This window comes from Salvelinus fontinalis, chromosome 7 (assembly GCF_029448725.1).
Source record: "Salvelinus fontinalis isolate EN_2023a chromosome 7, ASM2944872v1, whole genome shotgun sequence".
In the NCBI taxonomy this organism is placed as follows: Eukaryota; Metazoa; Chordata; class Actinopteri; order Salmoniformes; family Salmonidae; genus Salvelinus; species Salvelinus fontinalis.
In genome coordinates, this window is record NC_074671.1 from 23,447,451 (window position 1) to 23,458,498 (window position 11,048).

Here is an 11,048-nt window from a genome sequence, read left to right on the forward strand (position 1 = left end):
CAATGTCTTGGACTTAATAGGAAATCGACTAAAGATACTGAAAATGAATGAATTTGCTCAAGTTCATCATGACACGAACAGAATGCATCAGTGATTCGTATATATTTCCTGCAACTTTCTGAGGAGGCAACGAGAACTCCCCGTCTGTGGATGAGCGGTGCGCACGGCTACCACTTTGTGTGGCCTTAGCGGTGATGCTAATGAAAACCTTCTGGTAGATGGAAAGACTCCCAACACCCTTCTGGTTGAAATGTTAACTACAAAGTAGACTGTGCTTGCCTGGCAGAATGATATCATGATTATTCACATCATTCAAGTGTTTTTGTTTGTTTTGACAGCTAAACAGCAGCCTGTTGCTAGTTGCACACTAGAATTAAAAGGGTCATTACACCCAAAGATCTAGATTTCTACATTTGCCCAGACCTCAAAAGTGGTCTCCTGATGTTATTTAAACATTGTTGTTAAAACATGGACTTATAACATCCAATTCAGTTGTTTTTCTATTAAAAAAGTGTGATTTTGAAATTGAAAACCTGAAGAAAAAAACAGGGGAAAATGGAAACCTGGAAAAACAAAACGGAGAAAAACAAAAAATGTTGCTAAAAATGGAATCAGGCAACAAAAAAAACATGTATAGGACCCTACTCATACTCTGGTTTGAGTGTATGGAGTTTCAAAGCATCTGTGTGTGTTAGTGTATGTGTTTGCGTGTGTGTTTGCGTGTGTGTGTGTGTGTGTGTGTGTGTGTGTGTGTGTGTGTGTGTGTGTGTGTGTGTGTGTGTGTGCACGCGTGTGTGTCTGTGTATATTCTGTCTGAATGTTCCTTGTGTGTATGAGTCTATACCTGCATAGCTACTGTGTTGCTTGTGTGCTTTATAATCTGTGTAGGTGAAGGCTTATTTCTGCTCATTTAGTCCTCTAGGCTCAGAGTAGGAGAGAGAGTGGACTTATGCTGGCGGCAGTGGAGCACCCTAACCCCCATATTCTGATGGAAGGCTGGCGAGAGTCAGGAGAGGGTCCACAATGTTTCCTACAGAGGTCTCCAGGCTGATGGGCATTGCGGTGGTGGTGGTGTGGTTGTTATAGGGGGAGGGGGTACTGAAGTGGGAGAGGAGAGGTGCAGAGAAGCAGAAGCACAGGTGACACTCAGGCGGTGGCTTGTTCTAGTCCTCTGAAGCTTGGGTTGGGGAAGGACAAGAGAGAGGAGAGGGAAGAGAGGAAGAAAAAGAGGATGAGAGAAGAGAGAGAGAGACACTCAGACAGAGAGATGAATGGTAGATAGGAGGTAGAGAGAGATGGAGAGATGATCCAAGAGAAAGGGAAGGAGGGTATAAGAGTATGAATAGGAGTGGGGGGACACGGTGGGTGAGAGGGGCGATAGGGAAGAGAACAAGAGTGCTGGTTAGTAAAGCGATCACAACAGAACCAGTTCTGCCAACTACAACACCTGCCTACTCCAAGCATTTCCCCATGCAGTAGCATACCTACATGCATCGCAGCCAGTGGCATCATGCAGCGCAAACACACAAACACACACACTCATTCTCATGGCTCCCAAACGTTGCTTCCCGTCTCTGCATTCACCTTACGTCTCAATTCTCTGACCTAGTTACTACTTATACCTCCTGCCTCTACTCTACTCTACTCCCCAAAAGGTTACTTTTGATAATGATAAATGGAATCAATGTCACCCAGAAAAGGCCAGATGCTACGTGCAAGTAGTCTAGCACAATTGCATCATCAGTAGGCGGCTTTTATACATATAAAAAACATATCTTAATATCTTACTATCAATGGGTCGACGTTATTTCATATAAACATATCTTCTATTTACGCAACCTCGCTATGAGATAGCTGATGACATCCTCTTGTGTCCTACAGTGGATTTGAGGCAAATCAAGAGTCAGAGAGGATTAAGTGAATACAGGCTCCAAGTCTGGACTGGAGCCTGGTCTGGAAGTCCAGAATACATCCTCCCTAAGAACAACCCTGTCCCACAGCATATCCCTGCCACACACACATACTGCCCCCACACACTCAGACACAGTTTGTAACCGCAGTGACTGACGCTGACCGAGGCATGCAAACAGATCGAGGGACCACCCCCCCAAAAATAAAAAATAAATAAAAACTGATCGAGGGACAGAGACAGACAGACAGACAGACGGACAGAGGTCATGCCAACCCAGACGACCGCCCGCAGTCCTGCTCCCCAGTAACACCCTCCCATCAACCCACGGTCAGATGGGCAAGGCAGGCAGGCACTATGACATGCTGGGCACAGCCACACTGCCAACGGGCACAAGCTCTCTAGTTTTATCCAACTCAACCTGGGCTGAAGGGAGAGAGAGTTGTACTGTACTTGTGTGGTAAGTAGGAGTGTTGGTGTAATAGAGCATTGGGTGCATCAGACTAACTATTTCCTCCATGCAATTTCAACCTCATCAAGGTCATGCACAGTATTTCAAGAAAGGGTCATGTGGTGGATTGGAACTGTCAGAATGGCAAAGGAATTAGACTGAGGAAACGGAAGCAAAGAAAGAAAAGGAGTGTACAAAGCACGCACGCACGCACGCACGCACGCACGCACGCACGCACACACACACACACACACACACACACACACACACACACACACACACACACACACACACACACAAAGTGGAATTCCCCTTACAGTCTGCTGAAATGTATTGAAATATATGCAGACGTCCTACGGCACACGTTTGTCTGTTAGTGGGTAATTAAAAGGGCCGCTCAATAGGAGATGGCATAAAGGCAGAGTTCATTTCCTCCCTCCAGTGCTGCAGTTAGTTAATTACCTCAGAGGCGACAAGCAATAATGAAGCTTCCATCAGATAGGCAGAACACTCTGATAAAGACTGCTCAGCCAGTCACAGAACACCTCATTTCAGATGGAAGGACGAGTAGACAGCACTTCAGCGCTTGAGAAACTGAAGTGATCCACGGCAGCACTTGAGAGTGTTCACAGAACATGAGTGTTCACAATTCACCTTCTTTCTTGTCCCTTCAAGGTTCTTATGCACAATTCAGGAGGTTCTGTAACTTCTATAGAGTTCCTGTGAACAGTAGTAATGGCTACTCAGCCTCTCGGATACAGGTGAGAGAGAAGAGCAAGGTAAAGATGAATGAAAGGAAATACAGAATAACGGCCTTGTACCTTTACAGTGGGTGACACGATGCCGTTCAACCTCAAAAAGGTCCAACCAATATATAACTAACCTTACACATCCTGGACTACCAATATATAACTAACCTTACACATCCTGGACTACCAATATATAACTAACCTTACACATCCTGGACTACCAATATATAACTAACCTTACACATCCTGGACTACCAATATATAACTAACCTTACACATCCTGGACTACCAATATATAACTAACCTTACACATCCTGGACTACCAATATATAACTAACCTTACACATCCTGGACTACCAATATATAACTAACCTTACACATCCTGGACTACCAATATATAACTAACCTTACACATCCTGGACTACCAATATATAACTAACCTTACACATCCTGGACTACCAATATATAACTAACCTTACACATCCTGGACTACCAATATATAACTAACCATACACATCCTGGACTACCAATATATAACTAACCATACACATCCTGGACTACCAATATATAACTAACCATACACATCCTGGACTACCAATATATAACTAACCTTACACATCCTGGACTACCAATATATAACTAACCATACACATCCTGGACTACCAATATATAACTAACCTTACACATCCTGGACTACCAATATATAACTAACCATACACATCCTGGACTACCAATATATAACTAACCATACACATCCTGGACTACCAATATATAACTAACCTTACACATCCTGGACTACCAATATATAACTAACCATACACATCCTGGACTACCAATATATAACTAACCTTACACATCCTGGACTACCAATATATAACTAACCATACACATCCTAGACTACCAATATATAACTAACCTTACACATCCTGGACTACCAAAATATAACCAATATATAACTAACCTTACACATCCTAGACTACCAATATATAACTAACCTTACACATCCTGGACTACCAATATATAACCAATATATAACTAACCTTACACATCCTGGACTACCAATATATAACTAACCTTACACATCCTGGACAACCAATATATAACTAACCATACACATCCTGGACTACCAATATATAACTAACCTTACACATCCTGGACTACCAATATATAACTAACCTTACACATCCTGGACTACCAATATATAACTAACCATACACATCCTAGACTACCAATATATAACTAACCATACACATCCTGGACTACCAATATATAACTAACCTTACACATCCTGGACTACCAATATATAACTAACCATACACATCCTGGACTACCAATATATAACTAACCTTACACATCCTGGACTACCAATATATAACTAACCATACACATCCTAGACTACCAATATATAACTAACCTTACACATCCTGGACTACCAATATATAACCAATATATAACTAACCTTACACATCCTAGACTACCAATATATAACTAACCTTACACATCCTGGACTACCAATATATAACCAATATATAACTAACCTTACACATCCTGGACTACCAATATATAACTAACCTTACACATCCTGGACAACCAATATATAACTAACCATACACATCCTGGACTACCAATATATAACTAACCTTACACATCCTGGACTACCAATATATAACTAACCTTACACATCCTGGACTACCAATATATAACTAACCATACACATCCTAGACTACCATTATATAACTAACCTTACACATCCTGCCCTGAAAGTCCTTGGTTGACTATACAAGTAAGAATGGAGCCAACCCAACCACACACAGTCAAAACACTCAAAAAGAGAAATAACTCAAGCAAATGAAGAGGATACAGGAAGCAGGAAGTAAAGGACGAGAAAGAGGCGTGACGGACGAAGGTGCATGAGAATGATCAGGTGGTATGTTCAGAGTGGCCGGGGACAGAGTGGAAAATTCTGGGAATCAACTCTTACCAGGTTTTTGTGCCCCTTGGGCGTCCTGCTCGCCATTCTCCAACACAGAGTCGGCATCTACACACACACACACACACACACACACACACACACACACACACACACACACACACACACACACACACACACACACACACACACACACACACACACACACACACACACACACACACACACACACACACACACACACACACACACATTAGGCCGAATGCCTATTCGTTTTCTGATTGGACACACACACACACACCAACAAGGCGTGTTGGTGCGTCAGCTGGAACCAACACTTCATTTCTGCCTAAGGTACTTCTGAAGTTGGCCATCATGGAAAACTGCCCACACACAGTCTGCAACTCTGGACAGACTGTCTGGACAAGAGACGTGGCCTACAGCTGAGTCACAGTCTGCTGGACCCACACACAAACACTCCACTAAAATCAGGCCGCAGCCGCTGGAGTGACACACCGTCAGACCCAAAATGGCAGGCCTTGTCCAGCTCTGTCTGGCTTCATCAGTCTCTTATCTGGAGATGCTTACATAAAGTCATGTAACGTCACACACACGCTTCTTCTCACTTTTAGGATTATAGTTTTCCTACACCGTTGGGCCTAGTTATGTGCCTAATTACGGCAGCCCTTCCCAGAAACCACGGAGGTCTGAATTAAAGTGAGATTAGACGTTGGCAGCTATCCGCACATTCAATACCATGGATTAACGGTGGTATCGGTCGGGTGTAGATGGTGAAGCCCATACGCCAAGGACTAATCCTAGGGTTCATTTCATTAGAACATGCATGATCTGCTCATACAGCATGTGAAACTCTAAGACGCCTGGCTGCACGTATTGTTCGTTTAACCTTCATTCATCCGGGTTAGTCTAATTGAGATCAAATAGGTTTTTCAAGAGATACCTGATCCAACCAAGACAACAGCAGCGGGGAAAAATGTTTCAGACAAATATCAGACATAACAATTTACAGACTTGGACACACCATAATCAAATTATAGACAGACACACACACACATACAGTACAATTACAGAAACATACATGGGTAATAGATATAAACCCATGTTAGTGTGTGGCGTGGGGGTAATGTGAAAGAAGATTTGTAGAGCTCTCTTTCTGTCTTTCTCTCGCTCATCTCTCCCAGAAAGGAAGAATAGATGGAAGGAAGTAATTGATGGAGATGTGAACAATAAAAGCCAAGCACATTACCCTGAGAGAAGAGTGTGAGTCTTTTACATCACCCTGCATTACCCTGAGAGAAGAGTGTGAGTCTTTCACATCACCCTGCATTACCCTGAGTGAAGAGTGTGAGTCTTTCACATCACCCTGCATTATCCTGAGAGAAGAGTGTGAGTCTTTCACATCACCCTGCATTATCCTGAGAGAAGAGTGTGAGTCTTTCACATCACCCTGCATTACCTGAGTGAAGAGTGTGAGTCTTTCACATCACCCTGCATTATCCTGAGAGAAGAGTGAGTCTTTCACATCACCCTGCATTACCCTGAGAGAAGAGTGTGAGTGTGAGTCTTTCACATCACCCTGCATTACCCTGAGGGAAGAGTGTGAGTCTTACACATCACTCTGCACTACCCAGAGTCTTACACATCACCCTGCATTACCCTGAGAGAAGAGTGAGTCTTACACATCACCCTGCATTACCCAGAGAGAAGAGTGAGTCTTACACATCACCCTGCATTACCCTGAGAGAAGAGTGAGTCTTACACATCACCCTGCATTACCCTGAGAGAAGAGTGAGTCTTACACATCACCCTGCATTACCCTGAGAGAAGAGTGAGTCTTACACATCACCCTGCATTACCCAGAGAGAAGAGTGAGTCTTACACATCACCCTGCATTACCCAGAGAGTCTTACACATCCCTTCACTAAGCACTGCCCCCTGTTTAGGATGGATGTACAGTGATAAGCCCAGCGGTGCATCAGTCGGAGGTTATCCACTGTAGGTTAATAAGTTTACATATAGTCGGGTAGCATGGCAGGTGTTCATTCATATTCCCATTGTCATCGATCAATCGATCAACCAACCCCTTTTGCTCACCTTCACTTATGACCTATGATTGTGTTAGTGACTGAGCTCAATGACCTCCCTCCTCCCTCCTTCCCCTCATCCCCCTAACCCCGTCCCCTCCAGCCAGCTCACCTGCCCTGTTCCCGTCGTTGTCCAGCAGGGGGATGTAGTCCGTCTTGCCCACAGTCTCACCCACCTGGTCGTCAAAAGCCTCGGCCTCCAGCTGGGCCACAAAGTCCCTCTCCACCAGATCCTCCGGGCCAGCCTGGGGCACACTGTCCATCAGAGCATCGCTCAGGCTCAGGTCCAGCTCTGCCATGGTTCTGAGGGGGGAGACAGAGACAAGCAGTGGTGTAAGGTTAGATACGGAATTCAAATGGGATCCAGGTAGGACAGTTTAGGATGGATGAGACATTTGACAAATGCCAAAATCTATACTGCAGGAGAAACATGCACATACGCTTTTATACACACACAGAATACACATACAGTTTGAGGTAATAAAATAGTTACAATATAATTTCCTACGACAGTGTGTTACATTTTAACTGTCCCAACAAGTCATGTTTGATACTTAGCAGATGCATCATTCATGAATTCTCCCAACCAGAATCAGACAGAGCCAGCAAGCAGGCCTCCTGAGGTTCCAGCTGTCTCTCTAGCTAACCTGCCTGTAATGTAATGTCCTTCTGGGCCACAAGGCCTCTCTGCTAGGCCCACACAAACCCAATAATCTGGGACATCCACGGATGTTCCCAATGAGAGAACAGCACACTCTAGGCTGCTGTAGCACTAGGGCAAGTACACACACACACACACACACAGACAGACAGACAGACAGACAGACAGACAGACAGACAGACAGACAGACAGACAGACTAGGACAGACCAGGACAGACCAGGACAGACCAGGACAGACAGGACAGACAGGATGGACAGACAGGGGAAAGGCCGGCTGCTGATCAGGCCAGAGAGAAAGACACAGCTCTAGGGTCATCTGACCACGGAAGCTGCGAGAATCTGCAGAGTCATATGGTGTCATCTTTCACCGACGTCAAAGGGAGGGGTAATGACAGGTTATAATCCTGATCAGTGGTCCCCCGGTCCCCTATCCCTCTCTAACGCTCTCTCTCTCTCTCTCTCACTTTCGCGCTCTCTTTCTCCATTTTCATTTCCCCACAGGCTAAGCCTTACCATTCCTCAGTCATTCCTCCTCTCCGTTCCTCTCCCTCGCTCTCCTATAATCTCTCCTCCATTCTTCCCTTTTTACTCCAACCCCTCCTCCCTCTGCCTTCCTCAATCAGGGAGATTAGAATAGCATGTGCCAATGGTGTATCAGAGAGAGGGATTAGGGTTAGGGCAGAACAGAGCAGAGCAGCACACGCTCCAGCAAAACCTCCCTCCCTCCCAGCCATAATACACATCCTGGACAGTGTATCTAACCTGGCCTGCACCACTCTCCATCTCTCTTCATCGCTCTCTTTTAAATCCTTCTCTACTCTCTGCATCTTTCCTTCACTGAACACTTTCAAATTGTGGACGTACATAAATAAAGAGTTTAAGTGACCAGCCAGTGCACTTGTACAGTGTGAAGTGACAGAGCTCATTGTAGGGCGACTTACTATCTGTATGGTGGGGCCCTCTCACTCTCTCTCACTCTCTCTCTTTTCACAGAGCTGTCTGTGTGTATATACAGCATAACACGTCAGGAGCTCCATCTACTGGACAGTCTGGGAGGTGACAATGCCTATAGGCTTCCGAAATGCTGCGTTTCGGCTGGTGCCTCCCTTAAAAACGGCAATAGTACTGTTTGTCCATCCTGAGATGCCGTAGTCAGTATACACTTCCTCAAAATAGTCCAAGTTAATTTAAGAAATCTGTCATTCATTTTTTATGTTTTTGCTGAGTAGATCTTAGTTGTGCAATTTTAAACGTAACTAAATTGTTTGGGGCAGTATTTCTCAAGTTAAATAATGTTCATGAAAACGAGTCATCTATCGTTGAATGACAACAAACGTTTCATTGATGAATCCTTATTGTTGACCAATGACCGAAGGAGGGGCGTAGACTTCGGCTCCAAACTTCGGCTTGCCTCCCGAAGGAAACATTTGTGCACGAACAGCCCAAAACAAACTTGCCGAAGACCAAAACGGAAAGAAAAAAAATACTCAAAATTACATCATAATATATGAAAACGGTTTCGGATGGGAAGCATGCAGACGCTTTAACACTTTATAGGTATAACCTTTTCAGTGACATTTCATTTGATAGCCCAGTCAATGGTATAACGTCGAGTCAATGGCAGATTGCTATAGTATAGAGGCGCAGAATTTGTTTCAGTGTCTGACTTTACAGTGTCTGTTTTTACATACTTGCAATTCCACGGTAACGGAATTACGCTTAGACTCAGATTTTTTACTGTAAAATGTATGCCAAACAAAAAAGCCATTGATTTCAACGTTTAACAAACCATACAACTCTATGCACAAGGACCACTTTTAACAGTGCAGACGCAAAGTTTGGTAACAGAATGATGGCATCAACAGCACAAACCGTCATTCTGTACCAAACTTTGAGTGTGCACTCTTCTTCAAGTTAATGTGTTTTTGTCAAATTCTCTGTGTAAATTGTTAAAAGTAGTCCTTGTGGGGGCCTCCCGAGCGGCGCAGCGGTCTAAGGCATTGCATTGTTGCAGCGTCACTACAGCCTGGGGTTCGATCCGGCCGTGACCGGGAGTCCCATAGGGCGGAGCACAATTGGCCCAGCGTCGTCCGGGTTAGTGGAGGGTTCGGCTGCAAGGGCTTTACTTGGCTCATCGTGCTCTAGCGACTCCTTGTGGCGGGCCGGGCGCCTGCAGGCTGACATCAGTCATCAGTTGAATGGTGTTTCCTCCGACACATTGGTGCAGCCGGCTTCCGGGTTAAGCGAGCGGGTGTTTGGCGGGGCGTGTTTTGGCGGGTCATGTTTCGGAGGACACATGACTCGACCTTCGCCTTTCCCGAGTCTGTTTGGGAGTTGCAGCGATGAGACAAGATTGTAATCATGAAATTGGGGAGAAAAAGGGGGTACATTTTCATTCGTTTTTTAAATTTTTTAAAGTAGTAGTCCTTGTGCTTAGACTTGTATGGTTTGTTCAACTTTGAAATCAATGGATTTTGTTTGGCATACATTTTAAAGTGACAATCTGAGTGTAAGACTCAAACAGTCTACATGGGAGTTTCCTGTAAGCAGCAGTAGAATACAGGCAATTCAACGGCAACAGAGTGATGACGAGACTCCAACTCTTCACTTTAAAATATAAGCCAAACGAAAACCAACAATTGTATAGTAAAAAAACAACATACACTATATGTACAAGGACGACTTTTACCTATTTCCACTGAACATTTTACCTGAAGAACAGTGCAGATGCAAAGTTAGATATTTTTTATTTAATCTGGCAAGTCAGGTAAGAACACATTCTTATTTACAATGACTGTTGTTGAAATTTAATTGGCTAAATTGCTAGAGCTCTAAGAAAACAACCCATAGGTTGTTGCTGCATTTTTGGCTCAGATTCTAACCTCTTGAATACAATTTGGTGTGGCCACTCGGAAACCATTTTGTTTCAACAAAGGAAGGAAACCAAAGGAAAGCCAGGCTTTCTATTGTGCGGTCTGACCAACAAATGGCCCATGGGACGTCTAGTACTCTGGCTGATGTGGCAATGTGTGTGTGTGTGTGTGTCCGCTGGATGACATAAGGCCATAGAGGGTTAATCCTCTATTTTCTGCTGCAACAGATCACTATTGTAGCTGACAGCACACGTAGGTGAATCAAAGGTCTTTTTAATTGCATATATAAATTGTCGCTGCATGTCTAATAAATTACTGTGTGTGTTTATTTCATGAGAATAACAAAAAATATATTTTTGGTATAATTTAT

At 44.0% G+C, this 11,048-nt stretch overlaps 1 protein-coding gene across 8 annotated transcripts in view; it reads right to left on the reverse strand.

Annotated features, from left to right (window-relative positions):
• Nucleotides 1-11,048, reverse strand: part of LOC129859250 (microtubule-associated protein 4) — a 111,168-nt gene that overhangs the window by 74,993 nt on the left and 25,127 nt on the right. For 7 of the 8 annotated variants that reach the window (XM_055928768.1, XM_055928774.1, XM_055928769.1 and 4 more), the window contains exons 2-3: nt 7,257-7,447; nt 5,091-5,147 (exon numbers count right to left, since the gene is read on the reverse strand). In XM_055928768.1, the coding sequence (XP_055784743.1) occupies nt 5,091-5,147; nt 7,257-7,443 (244 nt within the window). In that variant the 5' untranslated portion in view covers nt 7,444-7,447. The remainder of the gene's footprint in view (nt 1-5,090; nt 5,148-7,256; nt 7,448-11,048) is intronic. The other variant, XM_055928770.1, reaches the window with a different exon arrangement.